The 17,476-nt window shown below is 46.5% G+C and overlaps 1 protein-coding gene across 1 annotated transcript in view; it reads right to left on the bottom strand.

The window, feature by feature from the left end:
* Positions 1 to 17,476, bottom strand: part of DOT1L (DOT1 like histone lysine methyltransferase) — a 144,096-nt gene that overhangs the window by 31,850 nt on the left and 94,770 nt on the right. The window contains 3 exon segments of the mRNA XM_040417653.1: positions 7,006 to 7,168; positions 10,340 to 10,440; positions 11,665 to 11,756. Of these exon segments, the coding sequence (XP_040273587.1) occupies positions 7,006 to 7,168; positions 10,340 to 10,440; positions 11,665 to 11,756 (356 nt within the window).

Genomic DNA, 17,476 nt, shown 5'->3' with positions numbered 1-17,476 from the left:
AGTAGCGTCTGCGGATGATGTGGGCACAGTTCCTGTGTTCTTGCCAACCCATGATTGTAACTGTGCATCCATTTGGGGGAAAACAAAACTAAAATAAATGCACATTTACGTCCATTTGCAGGTTAAAGCTTCTCAAAATGCCAGTCTAGCATTTCTTTTATATTATATAGATTATACCTTTTTTAACTTATCCAACTACTCCTTACTTATGTGATAGGACTGCGAAATAGTAAATATACAAAATCGACAGCACTCCAGACTTGCAGGGGAAATAATCAGTGATTTTTATTCAGCCAGACATGGTTATAATAAATTCAGGCAACGTTTCGGGCTAGATGTAGCCCTTCATCAGGCTAATGAGAAAATATTATAATTTACAATTAAATATGGTACATGGTTGAATCAAATGCAAAAACACATGACTTATAAATTATTTATTATATTACAATCTCTGCTAAAGGTGCACCACAATGATACAACTTACAGCCAAGCTCCCACATACCTCCATAGTGAAATCACTCAGGTAGTGGGAGATATAATATATTATATAATATAATCATTTACAATAAGTTGCAAGAAAGCATGATTGTAAATAATCCATATTCATACAGAAAATCAAAGTACATTATAACAGATACATAAATCGGGCAATGAAGCATGCCGTAGGTTCAGAAGTATGTGGTATGCAATAATGAGATGAGATTTTTGTGAACTCACCTGTAAAATCTCTTTCTCGCTTGATTCATTGGGGGACACAGGACCATGTGTATACCTTGCTGCTGCCACTAGGAGACGACACTAGGCGGAAAACTGTTAGCTCCTCCCCTGCAGGCTATACCCCCCTCCAGCCTGGAGAGAACATTTCAGTTTGTGCTCCAGCAGTAGGAGACCAAATTAAAGTAAAAATAAAACAGAAAACTGTACACTGTCATGAGACCAAACCAAACACAAGGTCCCAACAGACAAAACAGGAACCCCACTTGCCTCACAACAATATGTGGGTGGGTGCTGTGTCCCTCAATGAATCAAGCGAGAAAGAGATTTTACAGGTGAGTTCACAAAAATCTAATTTTCTCGCTCATATCATTGGGGGACACAGGACCGTGGGACGTCCTAAAGCAGTCCCCGGGGAGGGAAACAAAATGAATGCAGCCGGTAAAATTTAGTAAAGGTGTGTAGAGAGGACCAAGTCGCTGCTTTACACAGCTGAGACGCAGAAGCGTGGTGGAGGTGTGCCCAAGAAGCCCCGAACGCACTGGTAGAGTGAGCCGTGATCCCGGGTGCAGGAACCTTGTCCCTGGAACGATAGGCCTCGGCAATGGCCGAGCGAATCCACCGAGCAATTGTCACCTTTGAAGCCGCCAAACCTTTACGAGGGCCTTCCGAGATAACGAACAGAGCGTCAGTGCGTCTAAAGGGGGCCACCACTGACAGATAGATCTTCAAGGCCCGTACTACATCCAGACGATTGAGGGAGACCCAAGGCGCCACGAGAGCGTCCACGCAGTGTGCTGCTGGATCCCTTGCGCGAGAGAGGAAGCACGGGAGCTTGTGATTGAACCTGGACGCCATCAAGTACACTTCCGGACGTCCCCACCTGAGACAGATGGCCTCGAACACCTCCGGATGGAGGGACCACTCCCCCGGGTCCACTGTTGTCCGGCTGAGAAAGTCTGCCGTCCAGTTCTCCACTCCCGGGATGAAGACTGCTGAAATCATCGGAACATGGGACTCCGCCCACTGCAAAATCTTTGCAGACTCCTGGATCACCGGAAGGCTGTGAGTCCCTCCTTGGTGGTTGATGTAGGCCACAGCTGTGGCATTGTCCGACTGCACCCTGATCGGACGACCCTGCAGAAGGGGAGTCCAATGGACAAGGGAGAGATAAATGGCCCGGAGTTCCAGTATGTTGATGGGAAGTTTGGACTCCGATGGAGACCAAACACCCTGGACCGTCCGTGTGGCGAGAACTCCGCCCCAACCGCGAAGGCTGGCGTCTGTTGTAACGATCATCCATATCACTGGAAGGAAGGATTTCCCCGCCAACAGATGCGCAGACTCTGTCCACCAACCGAGAGCTGTACGCGTTTGGAGGGACAGCCGGATCCTGCGATCCAGAGAATCCGGGGATTTGTCCCAAGATGACAAAATGGCTTGTTGAAAACACCTCGTGTGAAATTGAGCGAAGGGAATGGCATGATGCCCAGCACCCGCATGCAATTGCGGATAGACGTATTGCGGCGTTGGAGTAATATGCGTATAGATCTCTGAATGTCCACGCGTCACCTAAAATGGAGGACGTATGAGATCAGGGAGGGTGAGGGGATGCAGAGGCGTCAGAAGAGGAATGACTACCTGATCTGGGACGCTTGCTGGTAAGCCTGCTCCTAGTTTGTGCGCCTTGCGAAGGTGAGGGCTGCACTGTGGGTGATCTCTCTACCAAACGACCCAGTAATGAAAGGGTGGAATGGGAGACTTGAGAGCTCTTCTACTGCCCGGGACAGGGACCTTGCCCAGTCAGGTTCTTCACAGCCAGAGGGGTCTTGAACTCCTGTGGGTTGTGACAATATGGATGGATGGCTCTGTGGGGCCGCCTGACATGCAGAGCATAGAGAGAGTGACTGGCCACGAGGGAAATTAACCGAACATGAAGTGCAGGCATAATAAGTGGTCCTGCAGGGTGCCTGGGGAGGGGTCTTGGCTGGGTCTGACATTGTGTGGCTGCTCTATGCTGGAGGGGGTAGCGATCTCCTACCATTAGAAGTCCCAGGTCCTGTGTCCTTGTGGCAAGAGAGCGCTGGAGAGGTCTTCCGGAATGCCGCGGTGGGGAAAATAGGCAAAAGTATAAGGAGCTTACCCTGGTATATAGATGCAATCCTGTGGACACCGGCGCTGTGATGAAGGGCTGCAGGACGCCATCTTAAATAAGCTTAATGGGTGGAGCAAGACCTGTAGGGGAGCTAGGGGTGAAGCGTGCTTAGCCAGGGCTTCGGAAAGATGACGGAGCTGGCAGACACTGGTGCACATGTGCATGACGCACTGAAGACGCGGGCGCCATTTTGTGATAGGGCAAGAGCCGAACAACTCCTGGATATGCCTGTTGCGTCTAGCGCATGCACGAGCGGTACTAAGATTCCAAACCTCATATGATCCAAAAGGTCTAGACTCCCATATAGAAATGACAGGGGTAGTAGGAAAGCCTGTCATTAACAAGCTAATAGCCATGTGGACATAGGCTTATTTAACCAACCAGGCTAAATCAACAACCACTATAGTAAGGGGACATGACAAGGAACCTTTTTAAAGTAATATATACAGTCAGGTCCAAAAATATTGGGACATCAACACAATTCTAACATTTTTGGCTCTATACACCACCACAATGGATTTGACATGAAACAAGATGTCCTTTAACTGCAGACTGTCAGCTTTAATTTGAGGGTATTTACATCCAAATCAGGTGAACGGTGTAGGAATTACAACAGTTTGCATATGTGCCTCCTACTTTTTAAGGAACCAAAAGTAATGGGACAGAATAATCATCATAAATGAAACTTTCACTTTTTAATACTTGGTTGCAAATCCTTTGCAGTCAATTACAGCCTGAAGTCTGGAACGCATAGGCATCACCAGACGCTGGTTTCATCCTTGGCGATGCTCTGCCAGGCTTGTTCTTGGCGGCATTTTCCCTTCAGTTTTGTCTTCAGCAAGTTAAATGCATGCTGAATCGCATTAAGGTCAGATGATCGACTTGGCGATTGCATCAACATTCCACTTTTCCTTAAGAAACTCTTCGGTTGCTTTTTGCAGTATGCTTTGGTCATTGTCCATCTGCACTGTGAAGCGCCGTCCAATGAGTTCTGAAGCATTTGGCTGAATATGAGCAGATAATATTGCCCGAAACACTTCAGAATTCATCCTGCTGCTTTTGTCAGCAGTCACATCACTCAATACAAGAGAACAGTTCCATTGACACTACCCCACCACCCATGCTTCACATGATGAGGTGGTATGCTTAGGATCCATGAGCAGTTCCTTTCCTTCTCCATACTCTTCTCTTCCCCATCACTTGGTACAAGTTGATCTTGGTCTCCATCTGTCCATAGGATGTTGTTCCAGAACTGTGAAGGCCTTTTTTAGATGTCATTTGGCAAACTTAATCTGGCCTTCCTGTTTTTTGAGGCTCACCAATGGTTTACATCTTGCGGTGAACCCTCTGTATTTACTCTGGTGAAGTCTTCTCTTGATTGTTGACTTTGATACACATACACCCTACTCCTGGAGAGTGTTCTTGATCTGGCCCAACTGTTTGCGAAGGGTGTTTTCTTCACCAGGGAAATAATTCTTCGGTCATCCACCGTGGTCTTCCCGGGTCTTTTGGTGTTGCTGAGCTCACCGATGCGTTCCTTCTTTTTAAGGATGTTCCAAACAGTTGTTTTGGCCACGCCTAATGTTTTTGCTATCTCTCCGATAGGTTTGTTCTAGTTTTTTTCAGCCCTAATGATGGTTTGCTTCACTGATAGTGACAGCTCTTTGGATCTCATCTTGAGAGTTGACAGCAACAGATTCCAAATGCAAATAGCACACTTGAAATGAACACTCTGGACCTTGTATCTGCCTCATTGTTAATGGGATAATGAGGGAATAAGTCTTTTTACAATTGGTCACTAGGACCATTGGTTGTCTCTGGGTTGACACGTGTTGCTAATTTGCCATTACTAAAATTTAACGTTTAATTACTTTTACCCTTAAAATTAACTAGAACTCACATGGCTTAAACTTATCAGCTATGCCTGACACTATAGCTGTTATATTATATAGTTATATTATATAATTATATATATATATCTATATATATATATATATATTTTATATGCAGTTGTGAACCATCCGGGGGCAGGCCTTAACTTCTATCTCCTGGCTGCCTCTATTATCTCCACTTGGCAACAATGTATATTGTATTTGATGCACCACTGTTAGTCTCCACAGTGTGCTAATCTTGAGATAGCAAGCGCCCCCCCCCCTCCTAGTTCACTCTACTGCTAACAGTTAATCGTAGTGCTGCCCAAACCCTGAAGACGCCCAAGTGTTTGGCGAAACATGTCGGGGGGCAGAGTGATACATGTAGTTTTAGCCAGCGAATGCCATGTCTAGTAAGACAGTACGAATAAGACTGTTAGCAGTAGAGTGAATAGGAGGACGCTTGCTATCTCAAGATAGCACACTGTGGAACTAACAGTGTGCATCAAATACAATATACATTGTTGCCCAAGTGGAGATAATAGAGGCAGCCAGGAGATATAAGTTAAGGCTGCCCCTGATGGTTCACAACTGCATATAAAATAATATATATATATTTCTATATAATTATCTAATATAACTATATAATATAACAGCTATAGTTTCCAGGCATAGCTGATAATTTTAACCATTGTGAGTTCTAGTTATTTTAAGGGTAAACTACTAAACGTTAAATTCTAGTATGGCAAATTAGCAACACGTGTAAACCCCAGAAGACAACCAATGCGTCCTAGTGATCCACTTGTAAAAGACTTCAGACTTATGTCTCAAACACGTGTTAGTGGGTCGCCACGAATGTAAATAAAATGAGGGGAATAAACACACACCTGGTCATGGAACAGCTGAGAAGCCAATAGTCCCATTACTTCTTGGTTCCTTATCAAGTCGGGAGGCACATATGCAACTGTTTGTAATTCCTACACCCGTTCACCTGATTTAGATGTAAAATAGCCTCAAATTAAATCTGGCAGTTCTGCAGTTAAAGCACATCTTGTTAGTTCTCATTTCAAATCCATTGTGGTCGTGTATAGAGCCAAAAATGTTACAATTGTGTTGATGTCCCAATATTTATGGACCATGACCGTACATATATCTCAGGCTGTAAAGAACAATAGTCTGCTTGTAACAACATTTGACCCACCCCAGAACAAATGGGCTGGAAATAGTAGAGATGAGGGCTCTTAGAAACATGCTTCACGAATGTCACCCACTCATTATTAGACGTAAAAAGGCCCTGTGGGTCCCCTTCAGTCACAGCGCCGGCGTCCAACAGGATTGCAATTATATACCAGGTTAAGCTCCGTATACTTTTGCCTTTCCTCAACCTTTCTTCATTTATTATCAATGGTCTCTGTTCTCTGCCGCCTGCTCCATCACTGTACCACCCATGCCTCTGGTCTTGATTCTGTCACTTCTATTCACTAATTTCGATTTATCTATTCAGCCCGTGTTTTGAGCCACTCTTGTGGTTCTAGTATTTAGGGTGGTGCTAACCCCCTAATTGCATACCACGTACTTCTGCACCTACGGCATGCTTCATTGCTCGATTATGTATCTGTCATGTACTTTTCTGTAGGAATACGAATTTACAATCATGTATTCTTGCAACTAATTGTAAATTATTATATTACAATCATGTATTCTTGCAACTAATTGTAAATTATTATATCACAATCATGTATTTTTGCATTTGATTCAATCATGTACCACATTTAATTAATTGTAAATTATTATATTTTCTCATGAGCCTGATGAAGGGCTACATATAGCCCGAGAACGTTGCCTGAATTTATTATAACCATGTCCGGCTGAATAAAAATCACTGATTTCACCTGCAAGTCTGGAGTGCTGTCGATTTGTATATTTACATGAAAAGTATTCCTGAGGTGAAGCTGGGAACGTGTCTAGGCGAGCACCCTGAGAGCCAATTAATAGACGAGTGCTGTGATCATTTGGATTGCAATACCAGGACTATGAAATAGGTTCTAAAAGTATATGGGCTACAGTGAATGGATATTATGTGTGAAAACCCCTAAGTATACGATTGCCTCATCACTAATGATATTGCTTATCGATTGCTTGTAGTAGTCCAATGAGGTTAGTATGCAATTTCTCTTAAAGGCAACCTGTCTGCACGGCACAGTCACTGGTGCCTAGACTGCATGATGTGGATATGACAATAAATACACAAATATTATATCTTACCAACAGCAGACTTCGGTTCTTCAATTCACCATTTTCCAGCTCCAGCTGCCGGCTTTGTTCTTTCAATTGAAGATTGTGGGCAAAAATCTCCTTCTGGGCCTGGATCAAGTCACTGAAAGTAAGGGCCTTGACTCCCAACTGAGAAATAAAAAAAGAATCAAATCTTCATAACATAAAATGATCAAACTAATACATTTTTTCCATCAACCTGAAACAAAAAACTCAGCAGTCATTATGTATTCCATGGTCTATACTACTGATAACGGCCAAATAGATTTTACTGCCAAAAAGCCAAAGAAATCTGTAGAAAAGGCACTTTTTTAATTTCTTCTGGTAATTTTACACTAATTAGCAACATCCACTGTACATGTATATTCAACCAGCTCCATATAAAGCGGGTGCCATCTGTGTTATACAGGTTGGAGATAACTCAGATTCCGTTTTACTAACACCCCAGATGTCTTGGTCAGAAGGGGGCTCCTCTGGTCAGGCATTATCTTACATGGTGAAAAAGCAAAAACAAAAAAAAAAACGTGCCAGACATGCATTTTTTTTAGTTACCTTGTCTCCCAAAAATAGCACAGCCAATTGAAAAATAACGCATTAAAATATTTTGATACACAGTAAATATCTTTTTCATATCCGTATTCATTGGTGGACACAGGCATGACCATGGGTATAGCTGTTGCCGCAAGGAGGCCGACACTAAGCACACCGTGTAAGCTCCTCCCCTTCAGCCTATCCCTCCCGTTCTCCAGAAGCAAAGGAGGACCAGAGGTTCCTACAAAAACCTCTGTTTCCTGCCAGCCTTCGGATCACCACGGCCGTCCACCGCAAGTCCTCTCCACCACAAGGTGGTGACCCGGCTGGAGCCAAGGGGGCAGAAGACACCAGACAGGCGAGTATATAAAGTAAAGCATATATAGGAAAGGAATTTGGCCCCAAAGTGCTCCGCCCTTTCAGAACCCTCCCTTAAAACAGCCGTATCGGCACGTCGACTCTGTTCCGGGGCTGCCAGGGGCCATTGTTAATGAGGCCCCGGCTTCTGTGCGGACTGCTCCTGCAGAACCCCCCAGCGGGGGATTTTTCCCCGGCTGGCATCTGGGTTCGACGGGGAAGCAGGATTTCCGGCGAGCGTAGGGGGCGGGTCCAGAGATGGAGGGCGGTCGCCATTTTGGGGGCAGGGCCTGTGTTCTCACCGCTCCCACGCCGGCAACTGAGCAGAAGCTCTGCCCACTTCCGGGATTTAACCTCTTAAGGACACAGGGCGTACAGGTACGCCCTTATGTCCTGGTACTTATGGACACAGGGCGTACCCGTACGTCCTGTGTAGTTTTCATCACTGAGCTCGCAATGAGGGCGCCAGCGTCCAAGGACGCTTCGCAGAGGAACTTCCCCGCCTGGGTGATCAGCTGTGCCAAGGATCGAAGATCTTGAGCAGGGACCTCAGATACCAAGTCCTGGTCCAGCTGACTGACCCACTCAGAGATTGCCTTTGTCACCCACGCAGAGGCGAACACAGGCCTGAGGGCTGACCCTGTAGCTGCAAAGAGGGACTTCGTCAAGGATTCCATCCGACGGTCTTCAGGGAGAATCCATCGGCTACAGGAAAAGCCATATTTTTGGCTAGTCGTGCCACCGGTGGGTCAACCTTAGGAGGGGATGCCCACGTGGACACACAATCCGCTGGGAATGGATATAGAACATCCAGCTTTTTTGTGGTTAAAAAACACATGTCTGGATGATCCCTAGCTTTAGAAACCACCACCGAAAAACCACTATGGCTAGGAAACACTTTCAAGGCCTGTTTTGGACGGAAAAAGGATACCCCCTGTTGGTCAGTAGGGGGGAATCATCCTGCACCTGGAAGGTGTCACGGATGGCAGCAATGAGGCTATCTACAGAGGAGGCCAACTTGGAAGGCTGCACTGTATCCATGTCCAAATCAGAATTCTCCACCTCTCCTTCGGACGGCACATCCCCAGGAGAAGAAAAACCTGAGTGAGATCGTACACGGGATGGAGAGGGAGATGCGTCAGAGTAAGAAACGTGGTCTACTCTGGGACGCTTTTGTGATTGCCGTGCGCTGACGGATTCAACAGAGGGAAGTGACCTGGGGGGGGGGGGAGCAAGAAGCCCTGGAGGGTGCAGAGGGAGGTGCTGGTGGCGGATTCTCAACCAAGTGACCCACTATAGATAGGGTGGATTGGGAAGGCCGGGAGCAGGCATCACTTATCTGTCCTACCGCCATCTTCACCCTTCCTCTTCTCCAGCAGGGTCACCCCTTCAGCTACTGGCACCGTAGTGGCAGGACGCTGGAGGAGGGACTTGGATGGGTGACCCTTCCGCTGGTGGGATGCAGGGTCAACTTGAATGGGTCCATGATCCGTTCGCACCGCAAAAAGATAGAACATGTTTTTTTTTTTTTTTTTTTGCAGTGCGGAGGCATGGACAGAAACACCACGGAAGCACTCTGTAGTGTTTCCGTGCCTCCGTTCCGCACCACAGCTCTGGATTGCTGACCCATTCAAGTGAATGGGTCCAGATCCGTTATGCGGGGAGCACACAGCCGATGCCGGCATATTGCGGACCCGCTGTTTGCAGGCCGCAATACGGCCACCACCAGGCAACGGCGTGTTCATGAGGCCTTACTGTGGTTTCAAGGTATTTTCTTTTTCAAATACCACATTGTCTTGGCTGTGTTTTTTATGCAAAAAAACACCATGGTCAGATATTACATGCTGGCCGTTATGAAATTATAAAACATCTGACCAAACCCTTTTTTTATTTTTATATCTGTACATTACAGTCCCACAACTATGTGCTGTATTGCATTTAGGCAGGACTGTTCCAAGATTTTTTTGCTGCCTGAAACGAGGGAAACGTCGCATTGATTTCGGTGCATGACAGTACAGGATGGAGAACGTATCTGCCAAAATGCAGATCTCTGGCACTCTATAGCTGATTATAACCATTGTGAAATCCATGTCAAAATTCACATTACAATTTTCTGATTTAATGCGGGTTTATTGCAGATGTGAACAAGGCATTAAAGGTCTGTCACATGATCTTTGAGTAGTACTGCAGATAAGTAAAAAAAAAAATATAGCAATCTGGACTCCTTATCTGTACCATGTGTTACTGCAGATACTACAAGATCATTCCCTATAAAAATAAACATTCCAAAAGTAAATAACATAAAAAAACTAATTAAAAGGGATTATCTTTTTGGACCATCCCCATCTATACTTTCCATTAATGGACAAGTAATTTCAAGGTTATTGTGGCATTATTGATCAAATGCCTATAATTACAACAGATAAACTGACTGTACCTCATCAGCTTCTGTTGAAATCGCTTCTTGATCTCCTCCTTCTGAGCTTGGCAGTGGGTACGAAGCTGATGAGCTGCACCAATGAGATTAGAATTCTTCTCCTATCAAAAACATTTCAAATGTACACATTAATAAGGGGAAAATATTCCTACTACCCATACAAAATCCAGGGCTGAAACAAATCCCAGAAGCCAGGCAACCAATGCTCCCAAGAGGCTGGCATCAACTAAAGTCACAATGGAGTGGGTGGACTGCAGTACCCAGAAATGGTCAAAATTAGGGTTAGGCTGTATTCACATCACCGTTCAGCCTTTCCGTTCTCCTGCCCCGTTTAGGGGAAGGAAAACGGAAAGGACGGAGTCGGCACATAACTGAGCCGAATGGAGCCCACAGGCCACATGGACTATAATGGGGTCCCGTTAGGTTTCCGCTCAGAAAAAGATTTTTGAGCGGAGACAAAACAGACCCCCATTACTAGTCTATGGGGCAGGTGGGTCCCTTCTGCTCAGTTATGTGCCAAATCCCATCCTTTCCGTTTTCTTGCCCCTAAACGTGGAAGAAGAACGGAAGGCTGAAACGGTGATGAGAACGGAAAGGCTGAACGGTGATGTGAACGAAGCCTAAGGAGGTGGCGATGGTAAATTCTCTAAAACAGTTCAAGAGGGGCCTGTATGTATTTCTGGAGTGTAATATTACAGGTTATAGTTATCAGATTACCGTGAGAACGTTATTGATCTAAGAAATATTCTGATTGCAATATCTGGGAGAACAACTGACTTCTATCAAGTGTTTTTTTGCTCCCTCTCAGGATCAACTTAGCAGGATAACAGCCTGAACTGTAAGGATATGGATAGATAGATTATAGATATAGATAGATATATAGCTTGATAGATATATATATCCATAGAAAAGGTCAGGCAGCACTCCTAAATGAACAGCTGTTGCTGTGCAGGTGCCCGCGGTGGTCCCCCGATACAGGACAGGATAAACAACACAAAAAATCCGCAGCACTCCTTGAAGTAAAAAATGTGCAGTTTATTCACACGTCAAAAAAACACAAGTCTTTTTTTTGACATGTGTGAATAAACTGCACATTTTTTTCTTCAAGGAGTGCTGCGGATTTTTTGTGTTGTTTTTTTGTGTTAGATAGATTTATATATAGATATATATATATATATTATATCCTCTATATATATATCTATATCTCTCTCTCTCTTCTCAGCATTATTTTACTAAAGTATACAGTACTTTGTATAACTAGCAATTAAAAATGCAAGAAATGGAATGCATTTAAGATTAAGAAAAAATTAAATAAAAATGGCTACCTTTTACTTTTCTAACAGTTGCTGAAGTCCAGCTTTGTACTGCGGAGTCTTCATGTAAGACATAAGCTGCAAGTACTGTACCCTAAAGGATTCTGATAGAGAAGATGTTAGTAAGACGTAAAAAGAAATGCACAACTGAGATAAAGGGCACACGGTATACTACTTCGACAGATAAACCAAATACTACAAAAACTGCCCCCCTCCCCCTCCCCCCCTTGTCAGTGAAGAAAGCACGGAGCAACGTTTCGGCTCATACAGGGCCTTTCTATTGTATGAGCCGAAACGTCGCTCCAGTGGGTAAGCACCTATTATTAGGGGTGGGCGATATGGCCAAAAATTCTATATTGCGATATAATTTTAAGCATAGTCCGATATACGATATAGATCGCGATATATTGTTTTCTATATTTGGGGGGGGGGGGGGGGGGTATATAAACAGCAGGGAGCTGACCATGGCAGCCATGCCTCTGGTCCGCCCCCCCAGCCTCTCCCTCTTATCAGCCCCCTTGGTAACTCAAACCCACCCACCCCCCCTCCCTCCCCAGTATTAATAATTGGTGGCAGTGGCCACAGGGTCCCCCTCATCATTGAGTGGGCAGTTCCGATCGGAGTCCCAGCAGTGTAATGCTGGGCTCCGATCGGTTACCATGGCAGCCAGGACGCTACTGAAGTCCTGGCTGCCATGGTATGTTAGTGAGCAGCATTATACCCACGTGTATGCCCGTGGCCGGCCGGGCGCTCCTTCTCATAGGTCTGTGCGGCCACATTGCTAATGCTATAAGCATTAGCAATGCGCCGCACAGACAGAAGAAGAGCGACCGGCGGCCCACGGCGCACGTGAGTATAATGCTGCTCACTAACATACCATGGCAGCCAGGACTTCAGTAGCGTGACTCCTGGCTGCCATGGTAACCGATCGGAGCCCAGCATTACACTGCTGGGACTCAGATTGGAACTGCCCCCACTGCGACCAATGCAGAGACTGAAGAACATTCCCGGCCACCCGACCTCTGACAGGACGCTGTGATCCGCGCGATTAACCCCTCAACTGAGGGGCTAATTGCAGCAGATCGCAGCGTGCAGTCATAGGGCCAGGATATGGCCGGCACATGAAAGCTACGTTGGTATTTCAGGATTCATTGGTGGCGCAATGGCCACAGTCCCTCCCCTACCTACTATGTTCTTATTGGTGGCCAGCGGCAGCCGCGAAGAGTGGGGAGGGAGGGACTCCCTCCTTCTCCACTGTGCCGGCTCAAGAAACCATGGGTGCGCGCCAAGAGCACGATCATTCACTATCGCTCTGATGTCATATCTCAGTCCAGCGATATAGGAGATATGCACAAAATCCATCTCGTGGCACAAATTTATATTGAATATCGCCTACCCCTCATAGAGATATCTATCTCTATCTATCTATCTCTCAATATCAAACAAATAAAGTAGCACACCACTAAATGTGTGAACAGGGTCAAATACATGACGCATCTACTTACTGCAAGTGAAGAAGCTCATAGCGCATATTTGACCCTGTTCACACACTTCACCTGTTCGCTCAGTCTTAGCGCAATTTAGTGGTGTGCGGTAACCCCTCGATTCTGGGTGGTAGACAAATTGCAAAAATCCACGGCACTCCTTAAAAAAGTGAAAAAAAGGAGATTTTTGTATAATTTAGGCCTCATGCAACGACCAGTGTTTTTTTTCACTGTCAGTGATTGGCTTAGTGGTCCGTGTCAGGTTTTGCTTCAGTTGTGGTTTCCTTGTGTCTTCCTTTTTTTTTGTCTGACAGGGGAGAAAAAAAAGGAGAAGGTAATGAAAAAGTGTAATTTTATTGCACCAAGGTCTTATAGAAAAAAAAACAGACACTGACACAGATGACATACCAGTTGTGCATCCAACTTTTTTTTTTGACAGGACCCATTGACTTGAATGGGTCGTCGTCTGTTTTCCACTGACAAGAATAGGACAGGTTAATTTTTTTGACGGACTGGAATCACGGACGCGGAAGAAAAAACGGAGGACTATCAGTTTTTTTTCACAGCTCCATAGAAATGAATGGGACCTCCGCTAAAGTCTGAAAAATGACTGAACGGACGCGGATGCACACAACGGTCGTGTGCATGAGGCCTTACCAGTAAAATCTCTCTCGCTCTTCATTGGGGGACACAGGAACCGTGGGTATAGCTATGTCCTCTAGGAGGCTTTGACACTAGTAAAAGCTGTTAGCTCCTCCCCCGGCAGCTATACCCCCTCCAGCCTGGAGAGAGAGCTTTAGTTTGTGTACAAGCCGTAGGAGAAGCAAGCCAACCAAAGAGAAAACATGGAACACCAACTGGGTCCAAACCAGCAACAGCTACAACTGTGGCCGGACAACAATATTGAGTGGGTGCTGTGTCCCCCAATGAAGAGCGAGAAAGAGATTTTACTGGTAAGTTATACAAAAATCTCCTTTCCTCGCCCATATTCATTGGGGGACACAGGAACCGTGGGACGTCCGAAAGCAGTCCACAGGGAGGGAAAAAGCCACAGACCCACGGAAGCAATCCGTCCATGCAGGTATCTAAGAACTCTCGCCTGCAAAACCCGCGACCCACGCAGCGACCTCGATGCATAAGTATGCACCTGGTAATTTCTTGTGAACATGTGTAAGGCTGGGTTCACACGGAGCGGTGTCCGGATTTGTTCAGATGCGTCCCGGTGTGTTGCGGCAAACCCGCACGAGTAGAATGCAAATTGCAGTCAAGTTTTGACTGCGATTGCGTTCCGATGTTCATTTTTTATCGCGCGGGTTGCAATGTGTTTTGCACGCGCGTAATAAAAAACTGACTGTGGTACCCAGACCCGAACTTCTTCACAGAAGTTCAGGTTTGGGTTCGGTGTTGTGTAGATGTTATTGTTTTCCCTTATAACATGGTTATAAGGGAAAATAATAGCATTCTGAAAACAGAATGCTAGTAGGTGATCAATTGAGGGTTAAAAAATAAATAAAAAAATTAACTCACACTTCTCCTCTGGTGCGTAGGTCCCGGTCTCTCTCTTTACTTCTTTAAAGATGAACTATGGTCTAAAGGACCTTTGGTGACGTCAGATCACATGCTCCAATCACATGATCTGACGTCACCAAAGGTCCTTTAGCCCATAGTTCATCTTTACTTCTTTAAAGGAGAACAGGGACCTACGCGAACAAGAGGAGAAGGTGAGTTAATTTTTTATTTTTTTTTTAACCCTCAAATGATCACACTACTAAGCATTCTGTTTTCAGAATGCTATTATTTTCCCTTATAACCATGTATAAAGGGAAAATATATAGTTGAATAGACTGTCACCTAGCAACCATGCGTGAAAATCGCACCGCATCCGCACTTGCTTGCGGAATGCTTGCGATTTTCACGCAACCCCATTCACTTCTATGGGGCCTGCGTTGCGTGAAAAACGCAGAATATAGAGCATGCCTGCGATTTTCACGCAAAGCACAAGTGATGCGTGAAAATCACCGCTCATCTGAACAGCCCCATAGAAATGAAAGGGTCAGCATTCAGTGCGGGTGCAATACATACACCTACCGCATTGCACCCGCGCGGAATACCTCACCCGTGTGAACGCAGCCTAAGGAGGAACGGAACCGCCTTACACAACTGTGCAGCCGAAGTTTGATTCCGCCTAGCCCAAGAAGCGCTCACCGCTCTGGGAGAGCGAGCCGTCGGCACCTAAGGGTGGAACCCTGCTCCGGGCGCGGTCAGCACTTGCAGACCGAATCCAACGTGCAATCGCCCATTGGAGGCCGCCAATCCCTAGCGAGGACCTTCGGAGAGAAAAGGGGGTCCGTACACTGAGAGGGACTGGACGCTGCTAACAATGAGTAGAGCTCTGACCACGTCCATATTGTAACTCCCTTCCGTAGGGTGCGAATGAAGGGACAGTGACGGAAGGACAATTTCGTCATCGATATGGAAGTCAGAGACACCACCGGGAGAAGAAGGAATGAGCCGGAGAACTGCTGTATCATTGAGAAGAACCAGGAATAGAATCTTGCAAGAGAGCACACCCAACTTAGACACCCGCCTGATGGATGTGATAGCCCACAAGACAAACTACCGCTAGGACAGGAGCGAAGTAAGAACTCCCGCAAGGGCTCAAGTGGAGAAGACTGAAAAGGCTGAGAGAACCACATACAGCCCCAAGGCTGTAAGGACGGTACAAATGGAACCGTATGTGCCCCTCCCAGAAGGAAGGTCCCCATGGGCACCAGGGAAACCAGAGTACACTGGCAGCTGCCCCCAGAACAGAAGCGCCAACACCTGACCCATCAAGGAACTAAGGCTAAACCAAGGTCCAACCCTGAATGTAGAAGGATAGGACCGTGGGGAGGGAAAAAACAGGAAAGGAGGGGATGTCCCGGGTTTCACAGAAGCCCAGGAAGGACCTCCAGGTCCCACAATAGATCCTGGGCGATGCAGACTTCCTGGCCCGAATCATAGTGCGGAAAGACATCCGCTGAAAAGCCTCTCCACGTCAGAATGGAGGTTTTAATAGCCACGCCATCATCAAAAGCTGATGTAAGACCGGACCCCGAAAGAAGGTCGTCTGAGTGGCGGTGACCAAGGGACGTCTCCAGAAGGAGAACGAGGTCAGCATACCACGTGCGACGGGGTCAACTCGGAGCGACTAGGATTTGTCGGAAATATCCTCCATCCGGATCCTCCGTAGAACCCTGGGAAGGAGGAGAAGAAACACGTAAGGGGGGAGAACTCCCACCAAGGAGAATCAGGGCGTCCACGTCGCATGCTTCCGGAACTCTGGCTCTGGAGAGAAAGGTGGGTAGCTTTCGTTTAGATACTGTTAGCACACCAGACCAATGGAAGAGTCTCTGTAGGAGAAGGAATGTGGAGGGCGCCACAGCGACCAGATCGTGCCTGGAATGGAAGGCCACCAAACTAACACCCTGTGCAAATGCAGATGAGGGAAGGTAGCAACGTAGGAACTACCAAGTCATGCGGAATGGCTATGGACCTTGAGCCAGAGGAGGAAAAGACAGGAGAAGAATAGGCTAGGTTTAAGCCCATTCCCCGTCTGAGACCGGCGCTATACAGACAGTAGCCAAGATTAAGGGGCTGTGCAAAAAACTCTGCCTGAGGAGGAAGCCCAGGGCAAGGGGAGTCACACTGTATTGCTAGCCCCATACCCCCGCAGAGGAGGGGGTCACCCGCAGAGGCCACTGAATTCAGTGTTAAAAGAGTCACCGCCTGACGAAAGAGCTGTGCAGAGCTGTGAGCAACACCACTCCCACAGTAGTAGCCAGCGCTTGCCCCGTCAGCACAAAACTGAGGGGGAGGCCTGAGACCATCTGTAGAAGCCACGTACCATACTGCCCCAGTTAAGTAGCGCTAACCTTAAAACTCTACCTGGAAGGGCACAGAACAGGCGCAACTGCCAAGCTAGCGCCAGGTAGGACCCCCTACCTGAGAGTGGATGTCCCACTGGAGTGACCACGAACTCTAGCATTAGAAAAGCTGCACCTGTGAGTAGAACAAGCTGTAGGAGCTAAACCTGAGTGCCAGCATAACCACTTTCCCAGGAAGGGGGAGTGGTGGATAGAGAATACGGAGTCAGTGTAAACACTCGATTCGCTGGAACGTACTTCCCATATATGAGCAATGGTGTACGCACTACGTATTGATGCGGACAAAACCATGACCGACTGGAAACACGGAGGCCCATGGAGATGGGGGGGGGGGTCTCTAGGACATAAAGTGATGCTAGGAACCCACTGAGAAGACAGAGGATGTTATAATCATGCGTGAAACCAGCACCAAAG

The sequence above is a fragment of the Bufo bufo genome, chromosome 2, assembly GCF_905171765.1.
Source record: "Bufo bufo chromosome 2, aBufBuf1.1, whole genome shotgun sequence".
Classification (NCBI taxonomy): domain Eukaryota; kingdom Metazoa; phylum Chordata; class Amphibia; order Anura; family Bufonidae; genus Bufo; species Bufo bufo.
The sequence above is the reverse complement of the archived record's forward strand: the minus strand, read 5'-3'. Positions and strand labels throughout refer to the sequence as shown.